Genomic DNA, 22,860 nt, shown 5'->3' on the forward strand with positions numbered 1-22,860 from the left:
GAAGATCCAATCCGCAACCTCTTGCTTCAGGGACCACACGTGGGGGCAGAAGGAAAGACTCAGGTAGTCTGCCACCACATTCTCCGTCCCCAGCAGGTAAATGGCTCGTAACAGAATGCCCTGGGACAGAGCCCAAGCCCAGATCTGGACCACCTCCTGGCAGAGGATGAACCTGCTTGTTGAGGTACCACATCGCCACCTGACTTTCGGCTTGGATGAGGACCACCTTGATGGCCAGGCGATCTCGAAACACCTGAGGAGCGTATCGGATCACATGGAGTTCCAGGAGATATATCTGACACCTCGCTTCCAGATGGACCATCAACCCTAGATGCGGAGACCCTCCAAAATGGGCATCCTAACCCAGGTTGGAAGCATCCGTGGTGAGCACAATTTGAACAGGGGAAGCCTGGAAGGGCGCCTTTATCACCAAATTGGACAGATTCTCCCACCACGACAAGGAGTACCAGAGTGGTGGAGTAATACGGATGCATACCTGAAGGTTCTGGAAAGCCTTGCACCACTGGGACGGCAGGGTCCACTGCACCCTGCAAAAGTGCAGACGAGCAAAAGGAGTGACACGGACGGTTACAGCCATGTGTCCCAACAGGCGGAGCATATGGTGTGCCGAAACCTGGCAACTGAGATCTCACTCTCGCCAGAGACACTATGGTGAGTGCTCGATCCCAGGATAGAAACATCCTGGCACCAACAAAATCCAGCTGGAGCAACGGGATGAACTGCGACTTCGAATAGTTGACCAGAAACTTCAAAGTTTCCAACACCCAAATGGTGTTTTGCAGGGACCGCAGTGCTCCCTTCCTGGGTGGCACTCTTGATAAGCCAGTCATCCAGGTAGGGAAAAACTTGCACTCGCAGCCGCTGCAGGTAGGCACCTATCATGGCCAGGCACTTGGTGAAGACGTGGGGTGCAGATGCCAGGCCAAAAGGCAGCACCCTGTATTGGAAGTGCTTCTCACCCACCATGAAGCAAAGATACTTTCTGTGCCCTCGGGAAATCTTGATGTGGGTGTAGGCATCTTTTAGATTGAGGGAATAAAGCCAGTCCCCCCACTTCGCAGGAGAGGAATCAGGGTGCCCAGTGAGACCATTTTGAACTTTTCCCACTTCAAGAATTTGTTCAAGGCTCTCAGGTCCATAATAGGCCAGAGTCACCCTGTTCTCTATGCAATCAGGAAATACCTGGAGTAGAACCCTGCTCCCTCATTGCTGTGGCAGAAAAGGCTCGACGGCCCTGGCCATTATAAGGGTGGAGAGCTCTGTCAAGAGTACCTCCTGTTTCACTTAAAGGCCCCAAAAGGGACATGGGGGAAGAGTCCGGAGGGTTGCTCCAAAAGTTCAACCTGTACCTGTGACGAATGATGGACAAGACCCACCAGTCCAAAGTGATGGACGGCCAGCAATCTGCAAAGAACCGAGGTGGCTCGCTTACACTCCCTTCTCAGCCAGTCAAAACCCCATGGCTGGGCTTTGCTGGGATGCCGGCTGAGTCGCAGGGGCTCACTGTTGCATTGGGTGAGCCCTGAGGCCAGCCCGCAGAGACCTCTCCCTGGTCAGCAGCAGTTAGTACCTGCATGGCCAGTAAAAGGGACTCCTCTGTTTCTTACCAGAGGTGCAGGTCCGAGGTGCTGGCCGAAAGATGCTGGAGGGTCTCATGATGATGCTTCAGCTGTGCTATTGCCTCCTTAATCCTGTCCCTGAAGAGATTCTCTCTGGCACAGGGCTAGTCCGCAAGGCACTCCTGAACGTCTGACTGGAGGTCGAAGGCTCGGAGCCAGGCCATGCAGTGGGCTCCAATGTCCGCTGAGGCCACTCTCACCGATGTCTCAAAAATGTTGTTTGCGGACTGGACCTCATGCTTATCACATTCCAAGCCTCGCTGTACCACTTTTGTGAAGTCCTCCTGCAATTGCTGAGGCAGGTGCTCGACCAGATCTGGAATCTGGTTCCAGAGGTTCCTGGAATACTGGCTTCTATACAACTGGTAGCAGGCAATGCAGGCCACCAGCAAGGCACCCTGGAAGACTTTCCTCCCCAGGGCATCCAGAGCCCTGTGTTCTCGGCCCAGGGGAGCAGAGGAATGGGTGCAAGAATGCTACACCCACCACAGACTGGTGTGGTAGCTGGTGTTCAAACCCGTGGTAGGCTGCACACCGCATCGGTCTTCCTGTTCACAGGAGGTACCGAGATGGGGTGCTCCCAGACCCAGACAAACAATTCCTTGAAAATGTCATGGTCAGCCACCATCTCCTTAGGTGCATCCACAAACTGGAGGACTTTCAGCATCTTGTCCCTGGAGTCCACCTCAGTCAGGAGCTGGAAGGGTACGGATTCCACCATGGCTCGCACAAAGCCTGCAAACGTCAAGTCCTCGGGAGGGGATTTATGCCTCGCCTTCAGAGGTGACGACTCAGAGTAGGTCCTCAGAGTCAGCAGAAGACTCTGCAGCATCATCTGCCCATGGGTCACATGGGGCTTTCTCTTCACTGAGATTGCCTGGGGACAGGGGAATCCTCACTACAGTCTTGGCAAGGGGGCGCACCATGGGCATCAGTAGCCCCAGGGACTTTGATGGCCCCGGTAGGGGCTCTGGCAATGCCGGCCATGGAGTCAGCCTCAGAACAGGTGCCACTGGGCATGACAATACTCGCTCATCTGAAGAATCGGTGATGGGAATGGTCTCCATGGGAGGCAGTGTTGCTGCCCGATGGGACATCGAGGGCACCTGGGGCACCGGTAGCGTCAGCAGGGCACCAAGGAACATATCCAAGCACTCCAGCAACTGTACCAGCATCAACAGCACTGACTCCAGCATCGGTGGTGGCCCCAACGGGATCGGTGGCTCGATACATTGTAGGGCTTGGCCGACCGCCAACCGTACTCTGCGTTCTAACTCCTCGGCGAATGCCACCAAAGACAGGACAGCTGGAGGAGGAGGCAGCGCTATCTGGTCTCCCTCAGAGCCCCGAGGGAGACCAATGTCCAGCACCGGTATCGGTGGGACCATCTCGGGCCCTCGGCCTCAATGGAGGGCAACACCTCCTCAGCCCAGGGCCTCTTCGGGGGCATCTCAGCCATCGCCAGTGCCATTCCGAGTTTGGTCTTGTGCAAAGACGGAGACCAATGACTGTGCTTCTTCACCTTCCCACGTGCTCGGCCTGGTCTTTCCCCAGCGCCGAGGGAGACGGTGATGAGCTGGACCTGGAAGGAGAGGAAAGAAATGTAGACCGGTCCCCAGTGCCCCATTCAACCTGGAGACCCAGTGGTGGAGAAGACAGCATGGCCCCAGCAACCACTGGATCCTTCTTCCCCAAGGGCATCAACGAACCTGACACAGAGGTCGAAGGACCAGACTTCCTAGGGCCGAACAGCTTTTCCATCTTATGTAGGTAAGTGGTGACCCTTAGGGGTCATCTTGGTACAGAGGGGGCACCCTTACACTTATCACCAGTTAAGTCAGGAGAAACACCTGCTCCTAAACAAAGCACAGGACGCAGACCTCGAAGGGGGTCAGTGATGGACATCATCCAAGGGCACTGGGGGCAGCTGCGAAATTCCGATGCCACCATGTCAAAAACAACTATGAGGCTGTGTTTCCTCGCGGTTCAAAGCATCAAACAGGACTGAGGGGGGGGGGGGGGTGCAAAGAAAGAAGACGCAGCTTGATGTGCTGCCTAATCTGCAGAGAAAGGGGAGAGAGTTAAATGTGCTACAGGAATTCTGCAGGAAAGTGGAACCATGGGACAATTATTATTGTATGTAGGGGAAGGGGTGGTTCTAAAAGAGAATCAGGTGTTATGATTTATATATGTGAATCCAAGGTAGTCAAGGATCTTACCTTCCGGAATGGTAGATCCTAGGGAGCTCTCAGCCAGTGGAGATGGCACACCATGCTTCAGGCCGGGGTGAGCTAGGTAAGTCCAGAAACAATCCGTAGTCCAGGCAGGCAGCAGGCAAGGCAGGTCCAGGGGCAATCCGTAGTCCAGGCAGGCGGCAGGCAAACAGGTCCAGAGGCAATCCGAGGTCAGAATCAGACAGGAACCAGAAGTCACTCACAGGAGCACCAGCACAAGCAAGCCTATAGCCGAGGCAATGCTGTGCTGGGCTCAGTCCTTTAAATACCTGAAGTTCCCACGTAAACACGGGGACTTCCGGGTTAAAGTCCGACATGCCATGGGGGGCAGAGCTAGTGACTGAATCGCGTCGGCCTGCACTGCTGCCCGAGAACGTCGCCGAAGGAACCCGGAACCTGACGTCCTCGCCGCCCCAGCTCGTCGTGAGGTAACATCAGGAGGATAATGATTTTTTTTTTTGGAAGGCATGTAAGAGAGAGACTGGAAAATAGGGAGTCTAGTGTCAACTACTCACAAAGGATGGGTTGGGAAAGAGGAGCTGACCATTTGTGAAACTGAGGAGTTGAGGGGAGTGTGAAAGAAGAGATGGGGTGTGAAATGGGCTGAGGAAATGATTGGGTATTTATGTGTGTATATTTGCCCTTGGGATGGGGAAATGAAGGAAGAAAAAGAGCTAGAGGGGATGTGGGGCAAGACTGAGGAAGGGAACATCAGGGGTTGGGAGCAGTGGAGAGTGAGCAAGAGGTGCGGGGGGTTTAGAGGAGAGGGAGTGAGTTAGAGGATCAGAGAGAGGAAGCAGAGTGAGTGAGGGGATCAGAGGAGCTGGGCTGTGCGAATGAGGAGATTGGAGGAGCATGGATGGAGACGGTAAGTAAGACCTGGAGGGGGAGTGGTGTGTGACTGAAGGGGACTGAATGGAGTGCGAGTGAGAGACAGAAGACTGATGTCTGGGGGAGTGGATCATTCCTTCCTCTCCTGACCTTAGATCCTTCTTCTTATATCCCCCCACTCTGATTTGCCCATCTTTTCCTTCCTCCCTTAACCAACTCCCCTGTGAGATCCCTTCTTTCCCCAACTCCAGATCCCTTCTCCTTTCCCTCCAGCACTAATCACTAAGATCCCATTTTCTCTAATGAAGAACCACATAAATGAACACAGAAATGTTAGAAAATGTTTTAAAGTTTAAAAAAAAAAACATTACTTAAATTGCAAATATATGCAAAATAATGCATAAAAAACAACAAGTTCAGTGCAGCTTATTACATTGGCCACCTCTGTTCTCTAATCCAGTCCCTCCTCACCTCTCCTGAAGGGCGTGAGGTTGAATTGGACAGAGCAAGCAGTCAGGGTTTGATCCCTCAAAAAAAAAAAAAAAAATCTTTAAGTATAATTTCTAGACTCTGTGTGATATCACTTTAGTAGAATTTCATCTTGATACAAAGGTTCTCACACCTGCACACGTGGCCAGCTATAGACCAGCTGACAAAGACCTGGATCTATTTTGGAAGTCTGCAGCTGCTCCTGTCCCACAGCTGGCAGAGACAGCATTAGTTTCAATTAACAGCGTGACAAGCTCTGCTGATGCCGAGCGCAGCTTCAGCACACAGGCTCATACACTCGGAAGGCCAACCGCAGACTTTCTCAAGAAAAGATTTAGAACAAGATGGCTGCACTGCATTTCAATCCAAAACAAAAACGTGACATTTCACAGGTAAAAATGCGTAACATATCTTTACTTGATAAATGGGTGCAATTTTGTACATGATAAATGCTGTATCTGCATATGGTTTAAAGGTTTAAAAACGTGAAATATTTTTAATTTAAAAAAAAAAAAGAAACGGACTTTTAAATAGTGATGGATGTGAAACTTAAAATTTGGAAAAATGTGTTACTTAACTGCCACCCAGTCCTGAAAACCTGCTGCAGGAAATTGGGGTTGTGGCTATAACCAACCAAAACACTTCCAAGTAAGGAGATCTCTATCTGTATCAAGAAGAACAGGTACAGTCATCTCTTTTGCCCCCCGCCCCCAGCAGCGACTCGTTGCTTTCCACGTACCTTTTCTGCAGAAGATCCTGTCAGCACAAACGTCGAGAAGACTGGAAGTGGGTATTTGGTTTGAGGGGCCCAGCACTCGATAGTCGCTCCCATAGGGAGGCAGAATAAAGGCACAGAGTCAGACAGCGGGAATGACTCGTAATCTTCTTCCGGATACCTGAAGATTAAACCTGGAAGAGGTCGAGACAGAACCCAGACACAGCTGTTTTACCCACCAGCAACGTGGAGCCTATTTAACAGGAGAATTCACTTTTTCTACCAAGGCACCATTCTGGGCACATGCCCTCTCATATAATATTACAATTCTATTTAAATGTATTTTTAATCATGAGGCTAAGGACATGGCACCAGCCCACCCCGGTTGCTCCTTCTCCCATAGTGCTATCATCACTGTTTGACTAAAAGCTGACATCTACTGCTAGGAAATACTTTGTTCCATGGTAAGGATACTAATAGTTCACCTTAAAAATAAAAAGGAACGTGTCTTGCATGACTAATTCTCGGCAAACAAGTGCTGCCATTAGGGCCATCTTGGGGGCAGGGGAGAACGTGGGGGACCACCCTGAGCCCTGCACTTTGGGGGGACCTGCTCTGCCATAGCAGCCCCATCCCCCAACACTATAATTTCAGCGATCCCAAGGTCAGTCCTGCCGGCATCAGTTGTTTTCGAAGGATAACCGTTTGGGGACGGGGACGGGGGGGTCTCTCTGCTGCCAAAGGCAAGTCTTGAACTTACACGATTCCACATCAGGTTCCTCTCCTCCCCCAGTCTGGTCAAAGCCCTATGTACTGTTGCAGACCCCACCCTCCCATGAAGAAAGTAAAGACTACCAGAGAGCAGAGTGTACAAAAGTCTCCCCTGTACGCCTACCCCAAACCAACAAGCAAACCTGTAGAGTTGCCATCCCCCCCCCCCCCCCCCGACGCTTTTATGTTGCCCAACTTTCCTTCCACTTAACACCTGCCCCAGCCCTGCTCGCTGCCATTTATTGTAGGGGGAGGTTCTGAAACCAAGGCACCAAGAGCCTTCATGCCAGGAGGCCCAGCAGAAACACAAGCACTCACATAACCCATTCTTTTTTTTTTTTGCAGGCTGCACAGGGGACTCAGGAAGCAACAGATGCAGGAGAGAACCAAGAGGGGATCTTATAGACTCATCTACCCAAAGATGGAGCACCAAGGAGGAAGACCAAAAAAAAAAAATAAATAAAAAAAGACCGACCTAGATGAGGAGAAATTTTACAGGCAGTCATATTCTGTGGTTGGCAGCTTGGCACTGTAGAGAGAATAACTAGCGCGCAGACCGGAAGGAACGGTTGTTCTTTATCTGCCGTGATCTACTATGTATGTTACAGTTCACAATAATCACCAGGCGCTCCCCTTCCCTCTATATTCCAGCCACTGCAGCTCCATTCAGAACAGGGTAGAGGTGCATCACGAATCACAGCTGTTGTGGCACAACCAGGATTCCCTCCTTCCATGGTTCCCTAACACATTTCTAATACTTCTTCTACCTTAGCTTAATTAAGCCTTCTCTAAGAAGACATACGGGAAGAGAATGCGTACTTAGCATCTCTGTGGTGTACTGTATGGATTCAAACCCAGGGAGGAGCAGCTGCACCATTAGAATACAAAAGGAGCTATCTTCCGCTCTCTACCAGACTCTAGTGATGGCCCTGATCTATGCTACTCCCTGAGCAGAGACAAATCCGGTGAGCCTAGTAGTATTTCACATTTCAAGTTACAAATTAAAAAAAAAAAAAATGAAGGAAACTTTCCAAATATTTTCATAATCTCCAAGGGAAAAAAAAACCCAAAAAGCATTAGCGCACTAACTCTGCTCCCTCAGTATTTTTTGAAACACTGCCAATACATAAGACTGCTTAAAGAAAACTGCCAAGTTCTGATGAAAGTTTTATCCACTACAAAGCAAGAAAAGTATTAATCTGCCAAATGTAAAACTATTTAAAAAGCAAAACAAAAGTAACCAAGTTCAGATAATCCCTCTATAAAGCTAATGACTGTTTAAATATACAGCTTTCAGGACCACCAAGGAACCCCCTCAGACAATGCCTCAGTAATCCCAAAAACTTGGATCCCTAAATAATCATTAGCCTTCTAAAACTAAAAGCTCTACCCAATTAACATTGTTGATTTTCCTTCACTAATCCTATTCATTAAGATGCTGTAGCAGTCACTAGAAAGCTTCAGCATACAATACTGAGATAATAGATGCTAAACAAATTTAGCAGCAGCCCAATGTAAAAGGCCATCAAATTCCATGTTGGACAAAGACCAAAAGGTTCACCAGTGCAATTAGCTACTCTATGAACATTCCCGGGTCAGGGATTGCATCATGAGAGTTAAATTAAACCTATAGAAAAGATTCAGAGCATGCCCTGAGGAAAAACCAATTTCCGAGTCAATGGATGCCCTTCCTACCTGCTTTTGATTACTATCTGCCTATCAGCACCCCTAACTACAAGGAGAATTCTTCTGAAGCTTATGATGAAATTCAAAAGAGACCGAAGACAGAAGGCAAGGCAGAACAGGGGGCATAGTCAATGCTCAAGTACTGCTCCTGACCTGTCCCAATGATAAACTGCTGCAGGATCCACCTGAAATGCATAAACCAAGAGCTCTGCACTACAAATATGCTTCTCCAGTAACAACCATGTCAAGGAAGAGAATTGGGGAGGAATCAGAGAGTTAAACTTCAGCCCGTTACTGGAGAGGCAAACTGTCTTGAGAAGCAATGCCTCAGTCAGGAGGCTTTACTGTGAGTGGGTGGGATGAGGAAGGAAAGCTGCAAAGACAAGAGGTAATTGCGAGGAACATCCCACTGACTGCTCAGAAACTCCTCTGTGATGAGGGGTTCTTCTCTGCTGTGCTATCCAGTGCACCGAGACTAATGTGATTGCAGTGTCACAGACCAATCCGAAAGCCCGTCCTACATTCGCTTTCAACATTAGCCGAGCCCTGGGCTCTGAGCCATTGTAGATAGTTCTTTAACTACTTTGTAAGAGAGTGTACCTGCCTCAGAGGAGCTCTCTACAAGTGCAGGGCTTTATCTACAGCACGTCATTTGGCATTCGTTAACAGAGAAGAAAAAAATACAGACTCACTTTGCTCTAAAATCACAAACATTTTCAGCATTCTGTTCTCTCCCAACTAGAGTTGAGGAAATTTCAGAAGGGCCTGGCCATTCACATTAATACAAAATACAAGAGGTGATCTTTTTTTAATTTTTTTTTTAACAAGGTTTTGATTATAATACATTAAAGGGGAACTGGTTTTCCTTCAATAGCTGATAAAGTTGAAAGCGCAAAAATATGGGAGGTGGAAAAAAAAAAAAGGATTCCAATTTGTGTTGCTTTCTCGGTTTGTCTGCACTGGAACAATGCGGATGAGTCCTTACCAGTGATCCTATGACCATGTGCTCCCCTACATAAATGTTCACAACTCATTTTGCTTAGGGTGCATTTCTTAGGATACCATAGATTTAATGTTTTTCATTTTTTGTCTAAACACTTGACTCTCTTGTTATGTATATAAAAAAATAATATATATAAAATAAAAAAAAAAGGATTTTGAAAAGTATGGTTTAGGAGCAGAGGTTTCTCCTGACTTAACTGGAGATAAGTGTTAGGGTGCCTGTCCCAAAAACACCAAGTCTATACAAAAAGATCAGGGTCATATTTAGGCACAGGCAATGTGCTCTGGGTGCCAAATTCTGAAGATAGCAGAGCGAGTCCCAGTTTCTGGGTTTCTAGGAGGGAACCCCTTGCCGTAAGTCCTCTGCCTACAGGTACCATCATCTTGAAACCAGTCTTAAAATGGATACATTGCACTACCAGCACTTTGGGAGTTGATTTTTTTTTTCCTTGCCAATTGTCATCGCATAAGTTTGTCCCCATGAGATTGGGTGGCAAAGCATGTCCCCCTCCCCCCACCCCACCACCAGAATTTATCACCATCATTCAATCTCAGCCAAAGGTTGAGAACCTGACCATCTTCAACTAATAGTTAAAAACGCACTTGATCTTACACAAAAGGCCTGGGGCAGATGGTAGGATGAACGTTCTCCCAACCCATGCCTTCTCTTGACTGGGAGATAAAGAATGAACTAGATTTTTGACAGATTTCAGCATAGGCTGTCAACATGAAGTAGCCACTGCTCACAAACATTACAGCAGAATTGAAAGCACACCCTGGAAACTAAAGGGTGTAATGCTATGTTGTGTTAGGTCCCGTTTTACTGTTAATTGCTACCTCTGTTCTGTGTATCACCCTGAGCAAACATTTTAGTTGCATTGTAAACCGTTGTGATATGTATATTTTACAGGAACATCGGTATAGAAAAGCTAAAAATAAATAAATAAATGCTAGAAAACTTAAACCTGCACAGCCCTCATTAGCGAGAGAAGAAACCATACTTGGAACACAAAGGCTGATTTGGGTCTAAAGAACTCTCAGGCACAGGGCACTTGTCCGAAGCCACAGGTACACTGAAGAATCTGCACATAATACACACACAGCATATAAAGAGTTGACTCAAGTGAAAATATAAATAAAAAGGCTATTTAAGCTGGCTTTAGGTGGCTTTAGTAATTTTATTTAAATTCTCTTATTAACTGCATCCCCAATACAAAGATTGCTTCTGTACACCACCATAATTCCTCCAATCACATAGAAAAGAGTACAAGAAAGAGTAAATACATGAAGTCAAATCACACAAACAAAAAACAAAAATTAAAAGAGAATACTGCTGTATATCACCATTCATGTCTTACGATCACAATCTCTAGAAGAATACCCAGTCTTGCTCCACTGAAAATAGCCATGTTTTGATAGTTTTTCAAAAGGCCAGATAATTGCACTCTAATATCAACAGGTAACGAGCTCCATAAAACAGGAGCCACAATTGAAAATGCCATGGAACACAATTTAATATCTCTTAGTTCTCTAGATGAGGCTCCTTGTCTCGATCTTAACCATCTCTCAAGAAGGTACCATTTCAATTTCCTACCCAGATCTTGGGGCCCAATAACCAAAGTAGCCTATCCTATCTGCCCAATTCATCATCTTTTGTTAGATGTGCGAATAAAAATCCCAAATGCAACTCAAAGCCAAAGAATTTGGGTCTTCCCCCCAATCTCGCAACCCTCTGCTCATATTTGTCCCAAGCATGGCCAAAGTCCATCATAGTGTTGGCCTCCCTATGCTTTCTTGGAGACATTATGCAGTCACACCTCTGCCGTTTAGGTTTGTAACTGCCACTCCTTGCAGGCTACCATCAACTGTTGTGAATCTTTCCATTCTACTTGAGTTTTGGTATTTAGTGAGGGATTTTCCTGGATCTCTGGTTGAGTGCATCATGGAGCAGGGTAGTTATTCTAAGGTAATATGAAAAGATCTTAAGACCTTAAAATAAGCTTAAACTAGCACTATCAATTGGCTTGGATGGGGTCTGTATTATGGGAGTGGACTAGAGGTTGGGTGGGTTTTATTTATTTAAAACTTTTTCATATACCGCTTATTCAATCTGGGTAGACCTAAGTGGTTTACAGTAAACATATATAAATTAAAAATTTACATAATAAAAACAAACAAAACAATTAAATCATGCATAATACATTCAAGTGGCCTGAATCCGGAAGAAAAAAAAGAAAGATGAGGGAAAGATTATTTGTATGCAAGTGTAAATAAGTACGTTTTTAACTGTTGCTTAAATTCTTTAGAAGTAGATAGTGATCAGGAAGGGAATTCCACAGTGAGGGATCTGCAATAGAGAAGGCACGGCGTCTCACGTACACCTCAAGTAAACATTTATTAGAGGATCGTAAATTGTCGAGAGGGTTGGTAGAGATGAAGGAGGGTGCACTGCCAAACAGCTGATGGGTTGTGAATTGTGTATTATACAAAGAATTTCGATTGTATATGAAAATAGATAGGAAACCAATGTAATGAGAAAAGAACTGGAGAGATGTGATCATTTATTTTTTTGTCCAGAGAGAATACAGGCAGCTGCATCTTGGACTAATTGTAAAGAATAAAAAGAAGAGATAGGAAGGCCGATAAGACGATCGTTACAGTAGTCAAAGCCAGAGAAGATGAATGAAATCATTATAGAATAAAAGGGGTTTTAGATTTTTTAAGAAAGTAAATTCTATAGAAAGATTTTTTTTTACTACAGCAGAAATGTGGTGAGTCATGGATAATTCTGAGTCAAGTAGGACTCCAAGGTAACTAGCTTTGGAGGAATTGGAATAGAGCAGTTGTCAAAGAATAGGCGACTTGGAGAACAGCAAGACAATGAAGGGATTGTAAAAAGATGTAGTATTTCTGTTTTAGCAGTGTTTAATTTCAACTGATTGTGAGAAAGCCATGTTTCGAAAGAATGGATACATAACGAGACAAAGTGCTAACATGGAAGACTATGAGTGATTATATGGAATGAAGAATTGAATATCATCAGTATAGATTTTAAAATTAACTCCAAGTCCATCAAGAAGCCGGCATAAGGAGATTGGGTAAATATTGGGTAAATATTGGAGCATGGCAGATAATGCAGAACCTTGTGGAATGCCTGATGCAATAGTGTACCAATCAGAGTAATAGTGACCAACATTTACTTGTTGAGGTCAGTTGGATATAAAGGAGTTGAACCAGTTAAATACCGCATCTGAAATGCTGATAGATTGTAGGCCTTTGATGAGAATTTCATGGTTTATGGTTTCAAAAGCCGCGGAGATGTCTAGTAGTATAAAAATATAGTCAGTGTTCATATCAAAACCTCGGACAGTATCAAATATTGAGAGAACAAGAGTTTCCATACTATAACCTCTACGAAATCTGTGTTGATTGGGATGAAGAATGGAGTTGTCTGTGATATAATCTGATAGCTGATGTATAGATTCTATAATTTTTGCAAGAGAAGTTAGTAAAGCAATAGGACAAATATTGGTTAAGCCTGATATAGCTGAATAACATTTCTTGGGGATTGGTAAAATGGAAGTATGTTTTAAAGAATCAGGAAATGATCCTGTATTAAGGAAAAGGTTAACTAGAGAAGCTATGTGTATGGAAAGATATTCACAAGAAGCATGCAGTAAATGACCAGAGCATCGATTGAAAGGACTGTGTGATATCTTTGAGTTTAGATAGGATTCGTATGATAGTCGGAGGATCTATTTTGTTGAACATGGTCCAGGAGTAAGAAGGATGAGACATATTGGAGCTTGGAATGGATGAGAAAATTCATGAGAAATATTATTAACCTTTGTTTGAAAATATTGAGCAATTTTGAAGCAATGATTATCAAAGAAAATCAAAAACTGTGGTTATAGGCTTAATAATAGATTTAACAATATTGAATAAAACAGAGTAGTTACTGTTGGCAGCTTAAATTTTAGTAGCATAAAATGATTTTTTGGCAAGAGAAATCTGCTTTTTGTATGACCCTAAGCAAGCATAGAAAGCGTTTTTGTTTTCTAATATTGGGTTTTTATGCCAGCGTCATTCTAGTTGACAATTTGGTTTTTAAAGATTTGAAGGCAGAAGAAAACCAAGGTGCAGAGGGTTTATGACGAATGGGAACACATTTAAGAGGGGCTAAGGAGTCAAGTGCATCAGAAATGGCAGAGTTCCATTCCATAACAGCACGGTGAATATCTTCATGAGTAGGTAATGTTACTTTTGAAAGAAGGGTTTTAGAAAATGATTCATTTGTAGGTGGTCCTTGGGATTTGTGGGGATGTCAAATTGGGAGTATTAACGGTACCGGTAAGTGATAGGACTGAATGATCAGACCAGGGGACAGAGTTTATGGATATAGTAATGGAGGATTTGTGAATGAATGAAGGGTTATAAAAGATTAAATCTAATGTGTGACCATATTTATGGATGTATTTATGTATTTTACTGTAATCTACTTTGTGGTTGCGGGAAAGGAAAACAAATGAAGACTAAATTAAACATAAATGTCATATTGGGTCAGACCAAAAGTTCATCAAGTCTAGTATCCTGTCTCTAACAGTGACCAATCCAGGTCACAAGCACCTGGCAGGATCCCAAAGAACAAATCCAATCTCTTTTGCTCAGAACCAAGGACAAGCAGAGGCTTTTCCAAGTCTATATTTTTATATTTAACATTTTTCTATACCGACCTTCAAGGTTGAATACCATATCAGGTCGGTTTACATCGAACACATAACGTAACATAAGGAACAATTTTTTTTTTTTTTATAATTAGCGGAGATACAAGCAGAGAAGCAAAAGTTACATAATAACAAGGACCTTGAACTTGGAAGCTGGTTCAGCTGGAAAAAAGAAGCCTTACGAGGGCATTAAAATAAATACATTGTGAAATATCTGAGCTTGGTCTAGAGCTAGTTAGCTTATTAGGGTAGTAAACTAGTAAATGAGGTGAGTATTGGAGGGGCAAAGTTCGAACTTCATGACTACATTAGTCTACATGACTAATAGTTATGGAACTTATCTAAACCCTTTTAAAATCCAGCTATGTTAACCAGCAACAAATTCTATAGTTTGTGTGCAAGGTAGAAAAAAAAATACTTTCTCTGATTTGTTTTAAAACTGCTACCTATTATATATGTTTGATTTTATTTGTATAACAAAGTTGATCTACGAAAAACTGGATTATTCAGACAAGGAACTGTTTAGTCGTAAGTTAGATCATCCGTACGCATTAGTTTTTTGTGGGCCGTTATTGTTTTGAAAGTCTATTTTTCAATAAAATTTGAATTTAAAAAAAAAAGTGCTACCCTATTAGCTTCATGGAGTGTCCCCTAGTCCTAGTACTACTGGAAACGGTAAACAACTGTTCCCTATTTAGCCATTCATAATTTTAAAAATACCTCTATCTCCTCCTCTTCATAGGGGAGCCATCCCCATTATTTTGGTTGCCCTTCTCTGCCCCTTTTCAAGTTCCGTTATATCTTTTTTGACATGGGGATACCAGAACTGCACACAATACTAGAGGTGCAGTTGCATCATGGATCAATACAGAGGCATTAACTTCCGTTTTATTTCCCACGCCTTTCCTTGCAATACTTAACATTCTGTTGGCTTTTTGGACCGCCATTGCACATTGAGCTGAGGATTTCAAGGTCATGTCCACAGCATCTCTTTTCCTGGGTGATGATGCCGAATACAGAACCCAACACTATAACTATCACTTTGTACTTGTCCACATTAAATTCCATCTGCCATTTAGACCCACAATTCCTCCCAATCAGCTTGTGTTTTTACTGAATAGTTGTGTCATCTGCTAATGTAGTCACCTCATTCATCACTCCCTTTCCAAGATCATTTATAGATATATTAAAAAGCACCGGTCCCAGTGCAGATCCCTGGGGCTCTCCACTATTGACATTTTGCCATTTAGAGAAATGCCATTCAGTCCTACTCTCTGGTTTCTCTTTTAACCAGATACCAGTTCATAACAGGTCACTGCCTCCTTCCCCAGGACTTTTGTCAGGTCCTCTAAGGTGTAAAAGTAAACTGCTCCAGCCACTCTCACAGCCCAGAAATCAGTAAATACAAATTGCTGATCACCCAGTGTCACCGCCACAGGCGCTAATTAAAATAAAAGTGCCCCTGGAGAGGATGGAGTCTTAAACTAAACCTTCCACATTCTGACTTCACTGCCCTTGGAGAAAAGTAAATCCTTACAGATGTGGCAAGAAAGCTATCATTTTGTGATGAGCCTGGGTGAAACAGAAATAAAAGAATCCGCACACTGGAAGACAAAGTTAGAAAGCCTGAGCAGAGGGATCATCAAAAGTTAATGGAGCACACAGAGAAATCTCCAAACCAGCAAAGTCTTGGAGGGCTCACAAGTTTCAAAACAAACCGTTTTTGCTGATGAAGAAATCCCAGTCTCTTTTCTGAAGGAACCAGATCACCCCCTAAAACCCCTCTGCCAAACCAAAAATCGCTAGAACCTCAACTTCGGAGAGAAAGGGACATTTCTCTCTCTGGCTGGATAGCAAAGTCCGCAGCTCAGTTAAAGTAGGTCTGTGCTCTGATTTTCTGCTGAGATGCAGGAAAAAAAAAAATAGAGGCAAACATTTCAGGAGCTTAAAACAGGAATGGAGAAATCTGAAGTGTAAATAATGCCCTGCTATTTCCTGACTGCCTCTGTGTGGAAAAAGAGGGTCATGTGCATTTTCTCACTGCTCCAGAAGATGCCATTCATTGGACTGAAGCCCAGGTACACATTTCTACAGGAAAATGACATTGATGCTTCTAAGTGGCTCAGATCATCAGAAGCTTTTGGAGAGTAGGATTTCCTCCTGAAGTTAACGTTTTTCTCTGCATTGCTAGACTGTCTAGCTGTCCTGAAAAAGCTCCTTAAGTCTGCCACCTCCATCCTGTTTATTTGCAATAGATTAACAGGTTTGGGGGATCTGGAATGCTCCTTATCTAGGGGAGGAGAAAGGGCTGGACTGGAGGAGTTTCTGTTGTGTGCCAGAGGTCCACAGGTAGGTAGTTAACCTCTCTGATACACCATACAAGGTGTCAATGAAGTTCTATGGGGTGACAAACATTACGTTCAATTGCTGTAATCAAATATTTACCATACAAAGAACATACAGAGAAAAAACATTTAAATATATTGTTTTGTAGTGTCCAAAGGTTAAATGATAAAAAGAAATACAGCATTTTACTTTTTGGAAAACAAATCCTGATGTGATACTCATACAAGAGAGAAAACTATTTTTTTTTAAAGGAACAAAGAGGCTAAACCATTCCTTTTACTCCATTTATACTGGAAATGTGGAGGGCTGGGAGGGACACATGTTTATCTCAGAAAAGAACCTAGTCAAGTTGGTAGTAAAATCAGAAGCAGGGGGGTGAAGGTATTTTGTTATTGACTCTAACCTTACCAGAAAGACTCCCTGTTATCACTTCCCTCCTTGATCTTCTGAATTAAAAGATAATGCCAGATTATCCTTCACATAATCTATGGATAGTAGGCAATTCCAGCCTGGTGCTGAACCATTCCCTTAATAGGCACAGATTTTCAGAAGCACAAACAATTAAAACCTCTGTTGGCAGATATCATGCATACCCTGGGATTTTGAGAGTATGGCGTGCCCTAAACACCAAGACAAAAACATATACATATTCTTGACCTCTGGCTATGTGCTTTATACAGCACAGGAACCCAGGAGTAGTAAAATCAGAGTGTTTAAACAAAGATCACGCTGATCATGATCGCCTTAGAAAAGAGAGAGCTGTTGCTAGAGAGAGCAGCAAGTGCACAGCTTCGTGGAGACCGCATTCTTAACAGTTATATGTAAACATTTGCCTATCTACAACTACAGCCCAGTTAGATGTTCTTGGGGGGGAAAAAAAACCCATTCTGTAGATTCAGAAAGATCCATACAGGAAGCATATAAAGCTGTATTAAAGTATCAAACCACTTAATACAAGTTTCAAAAAAAACAAAACATAACATGCATTGCACGATGTCCTGCTGTTCCATCTAATCTATGTGCAAGCGCAGCCACACACAACTTATTTTGCAGCCGCACACACCTTTTATCCCCCCTTGCAGGGATCGGATCAGGCAGGGATAAATCAAGGCCCTATCCTATCATGATCAGTGGCATAACACCTCCTCCCGGGAGTCGTGTTTATCTCGACGTCATCTCCTGCTGCCGCTGAGCCATTCTCGCAGCTCTTACCATGGGATCAGCCCTGCAGCAGCAGATGACTACATTCGGATAAATGCAACTCCTGCTGCCACCCACCCCACAACTCGGCAGGCCACTGCGGAGGTGTAGCTGTGTGTAGGGGTGGTGTGTGTGTGTGCGTGTCTGTCTGTCTGTCTGTCTAAGGGGTAACCTTCTGTGCTGTTGGGAGGTGGGTTAAATGACTACCTGGGTGGGTGAGATGTTATGGGTATGTGCTAGAGAGGCTGTATGTATGAATGTATGTGGGGGTTAAGACCCTGTGTGACTGAGATCCTGTGGGTGGGGGTTGTATGTGTGGGTGCCTGCCTGTGTGCGCAGGTGAAGGCAAGAGCCTCTGGGTGAGCGAGAGGCTGTGGGGGTGGGAGGAGTGGGTAGAGGGAGGAAGGGAAGAAGACAAATAAAGAAGAAAAAAAAACAGACTGAGAAAGGGAACGCGAGGAAAAAAAGCATGGGACCAACCAATTACAAAAATATCACCAGACAACAAAGGTAAAAAAAATATATATTTTGCATTTTTAGTGATTGGCATATGTTGTCTCTGAGCATGTGCATTACATATTTGTATTTTGTTCTCTTTTCAGTATTCCACTGTTCAGAGTCTGGTTTCTCAGGCTTTCCATTTTATTTTAGCCTGCATGTTTCTGTTTCTAATTTGTAGTCCCTTATTCTGTATTAGGTAAGGGACTCTCTGATCTGCAAGTGTAACGGAGGTGCAGTATTTCTGCTGACATATAGTTTTTCTGTAGGGCTTTGTTCTGTTAACCCCAGATGGTGGTGTATTAGTGTTCTAGGGCACGGTATAATATTTGCTTTGCTGCCATGTCATAGATAAAGCTGCTGCTGTTTGAGTCCTGAGGGGTGTGTGGTACTTCTCAAAGTGTTTGGCAGTGAAGGGTTTGCAGTTATTGAGATGAGTGTGCGTGTGGAAGCGGAGGAGAATTGAGTGAGCGTGCATGTGCATGAGAAAATGTATGTGAGTGCGTTTGTGAGAATCAGCATATATGCGTGTGAAAGAGTATGAGAGTCAATATGCAAGTGTTAGTGTGTGTGTGTGCATATGAGAAACTTTGTGTGCATGCTGCTTCAATGTTCTCTCTAAGGATGGGCTGCTGTGAGCATAAAACTGATAGGCTTTTTGCATCATAGAAAGTAGTGCTCACAGGGTAATGAAACTAAACATTTTTGCTCACGAGCAAAAATATTTGCACACAGAAACCAAACACTTAAAGGGAACATTGGTCTCGACAAACTAATTATACTGAGTCAAATCCATGATTAAGCTGCAAAGTTTGAAAGCTAAGCTAAAAACAGTCTGAACAAGCCCACAGAGTAAATCATGAACAAGCAAGGGACAAGAGACTGGTTATTCTTTCTGCACTATTCATGGCCCCTAAACTAATTCTCCTATTACATCTCCCCTTCTTTCTCTCCCCATCAAGGTCTTCCACGAAGCCTAAAGTCAGGGGGGGGGGAACCATGCCAGGCTCCCACAATACACTTGGTGGCTGCTCCAGGCTCCTCCTTTCACCATTAGCACCTTCTCTCTTCAGGATGCTGCCGCGGAAGAGCTGGCATCGCATTGGGAAGGAGCAGGACTCCTGCTCTCACAGGAGTTTTCTCATCTCAGGCAAGAGCTGGTGACCTGCTCCCCAAGCGACAGGTGAAAGATTGACCATCCTTAGCAGCGGCACCACAATGGGTTGTTTTTTTTTGGGAGGAAGCAGCGGGTCTGAGAACGTGTTGGCCTTTGATGTCATTTTGTGTTGTGAACAGCCTCTTTTCATCTCTATTCTCTTGCATATCCTTTCCAAAGGAGGCAGGAACAGAACCTTAAAATTCTATACCCTGTGAATAAGACAGGAAGTGACATTTTCTCATTTACTTACCAGCTTTATATGCTATTGCATCAGAAGCAGGGACAGACTTCTTATAGCACAGGTAAACACTGGAACCCCACTGCAAAAAAAAAAAAAAAAAGGCAACACGTTGATCAGGGACACAAAAAAACAAAACAAAACCCAACCCATCATCCACGCAAATCACCACTTCTGAATGCTGAAAAACCACGTAGTAGTAAGCAAAAGCGCTACATTTAGTTTTGCATGTGGGGGTTAAAAGAATTCAGCCTAGTGTCTCGCTGTCATGCGGAGGGACCAGAGTTATAATTCCCAGCTCACAAAGTTTCACACCCTGGATCAGCGAGGGCTGGGGACGCTGCAGAAGGGGGAAAGGGAAGAGGAGTCCCCGTCATGCAACAGCAGTCGCCAGATTCAGGGCCCGTGACTGTAGGGTCCCAGATAAAGCCGTGGTGCAGGACTCCCCGGGTGAGGACTGTCACTGCAAACGGGTGCTGCCATCACAGAAATTAAATCAAGCCCTGTACCAGGAGGGCCTCTCACCGACACACTGCGCGCACCGTGTGAAACAATCTCCAGTTGAAAATTTGCGCTCCCTATGTTCTCCTCACTATTTCTGAGGTGCACATGGCAGACAAACACTCGCCTTGCAGCCATGAAACTGCTCCTTTCCAGGATGGGCTAGAGATGCTGCAGCAGAAGCATTCACAACCTCGGGGTGGGGGGGGGGGGGGGGAGTCACAGTCATATTTTGGCAACACCTAGGGGCCACATTGAGTAGCCACGCTTACATGGCCCCCAGCTAAGGATGGTCATCGCAATGATTGGACTAAACTAGTAGGGAGGGGATATCAAAATGGGAGGAAATCCCCAGGTAGCTAAGAATGAAGACTCAAGGTATCCTCCATTGAGGATGTCAGCCCTCCATTCCGATTCGGCTGGGGGCCCAACAAGGAGCAGGAGGAAACTGCCGGGCCCAAAACAAATACGTTTCCTTTCAGCGTTGTATTTCCCCCTCTCTCTGCGGCACCGACAGCCCTACAGTCCCGCCTCACCGATCACAGTGCTCGCGGGATACCATGGCCCATCCTCGCCGCGGGACTGGCAGAAAGCGTGCACACGACACATCAACTTAAGGGTCCTGCATCACACGGAGGGATATTAAAAAGGAATGCCACAGATTTACAAACAAAACAAAAACATTTTCAAACTGAATCTCTTCTTAATTTGGTACGTGCTCGCGGGAACCTAGCCATCTCCTGTTACTACGGGCACAAATTTCCTGCAGCAAAATACCTGGAGAAAAGCAGATAAAGGAAGATACTTTTAATAGGGATGCAATTTCCAAAAATCAGAGCCCCCCCTGCTACAAGTGAGTTACTTGCCTTGTAAAGGGGTATTCTCCGAGGACAGCAGGCGACATCATCCTATAAGGCCTAGCATGGAAATTTGACACTGAAAGTTTTAGAAGCTCTGAACATGTCCCACTGGGCATGTGCGGCCCGGGCTTCTCCTCCACCTCCCTTTTTTTTTTTTTTTTTAGGGCCAACCCTCCTCCCCAGTCCATGATAAAAGCTAAGACTTGAAGAAACCAATTCCAAGGAGGAAACAGGATGGTTCTGTGGGAACCAACATCCTACTGTCCTCGGAGAACTCGTTACAAGTTAAGCAGGGACCATCTTTTTCAGTTTGTGTTTTATTTTTTTTCTGGAAATTTCTCAGCCTTTGTTACAGCAAGAACATAAATGGAGAAATTGGTGGAAGAAAATGACTTGGCAATTTTGCAGGTAAATAACATTTTTGTTCTTGTAACTGAAAACAAAGGTCCCTACAAGTAACTCGCTCCATTTTCTCCAAGGACAAGCAAGACTTTAAGACCTCACACATGGGGAGTCTCAAGTTACAGGTTGCCCTGAAAAAAAAAAAAAAAGGGAAAAACCAAACCTCAAAACTGTGCCAACAGGCAAGACTGTTTTTAGTGGCAGCAGGCCATGCCAATACTTTGGTTTTTTTGAGGGGTTTTTTTTTTTTTTACGGCAGTCTGGAACCAAAATAATAGGCCATAAAAGGGATAGAGTTGGGTTGGGTTCTACACCTCAAAAAGACTCCGTAGGACAGACTGGCCAAAACCACCGTCACACAGGGAGCCCTTGCCAAAACAGCAGCAAGATGTGAATGCGTGGACAGAACTCCATCTCACAGCTTTGCAGATATCAAAAGGGCTACTGATGCCACCACTCACATGCCCCACCAGGTCCAGGCCTGCCTGGGCATAACCAAAGCAAAGTTAATCTGCTAGCCAAGCTAGCTATGGCAATTTTAGGCTTATTGGTATCAAATGAAACAAAAAGCTGAGTGGACTAAGGGTTTCAATATACTCCAAATAAAAAGGGGGGGGGGGGAAGAGGAGTAAGAGGAAGAAGCAAGATGGCCAATCTCCCGCACCTCTGTTTTCTTTATTTCTTGCTACGCTTTGCCATTATGATGAAAAGGAAGGGCAAGATCCGAGATTTTCCTATGGACCCCCAGCACAGCTTTTGCTCCTATACTATAGACCATTTTGAGGTCTAAGGAAAAACAACACCAATTATATCCATTGGGATGCCACTGGGGAGGGGGAGGGGGGGATGGGCATGCTGCAGTCCTCCCTGGCCTTGGAGTTCTCTTTCAGCATGGAGGACAGGAAGATACCTGAAGATCCAGCCCTCCAAATGCAAAGCAGAGGAACACTGGTGTGGTCGCCCAGTAATCTAGACTGCAACATCCATATTCAGCTTTGTGGACTCTGCATAAATGTAGGCAGACTTAGGATGCATACTTAGAACCACCATATTGTGAAAAATTGGGTATAAGATGGATAAGTCACTAAGGCATGGAGCTCATTGCCTCTGCATGCCAAAATGACTGCCATCAAATTATAATCTCCCAGGTTAGGTTGTTCAAATCATATGAGTCCAGAGGCTTAAAATGAGCTTACATCAAATGGGAGAGTGCCACACTGAGGTCACATGACACAATGGGAGGCTTCAACTGTATAAAATGGACAACTAAAGGCTGTACACCAAGATGGCTTTTACCTTCTACATAGCAGTGGATAAGTGCCAGCTGCACTAAGGTGAACATGGAATTGGTTCTCAAAGAGACTCAGGGAGATACAGAAGATACTCAAGCAATTTTTGTGTGAAACAGAAGAAAGGTAAAAGCCCTAGATATTATCACACATGACAAAAGTCCTCCACTCCAAACCACAGAATTTCCTTGTGAAATCCTTGGAGGCCAAAAGAATATGAGACACATTACCAGACAGATTTAGAGGTTGCAGAACTACCCTTTCAACTCCCAGGC

General features: G+C 44.6%; 1 protein-coding gene across 3 annotated transcripts in view; it reads right to left on the minus strand.

Annotated features, from left to right (window-relative positions):
• DENND4C (DENN domain containing 4C) overlaps positions 1 to 22,860 on the minus strand; it is a 233,808-nt gene that overhangs the window by 165,265 nt on the left and 45,683 nt on the right. For all 3 annotated transcript variants that reach the window (XM_029607079.1, XM_029607072.1, XM_029607087.1), the window contains exons 4-5: positions 19,546 to 19,615; positions 5,934 to 6,103 (exon numbers count right to left, since the gene is read on the minus strand). In XM_029607079.1, coding sequence (XP_029462939.1) covers positions 5,934 to 6,103; positions 19,546 to 19,615 — 240 coding nt within the window. The remainder of the gene's footprint in view (positions 1 to 5,933; positions 6,104 to 19,545; positions 19,616 to 22,860) is intronic.

This window comes from Rhinatrema bivittatum, chromosome 1 (genome assembly GCF_901001135.1).
Source record: "Rhinatrema bivittatum chromosome 1, aRhiBiv1.1, whole genome shotgun sequence".
Taxonomy (NCBI): Eukaryota; Metazoa; Chordata; class Amphibia; order Gymnophiona; family Rhinatrematidae; genus Rhinatrema; species Rhinatrema bivittatum.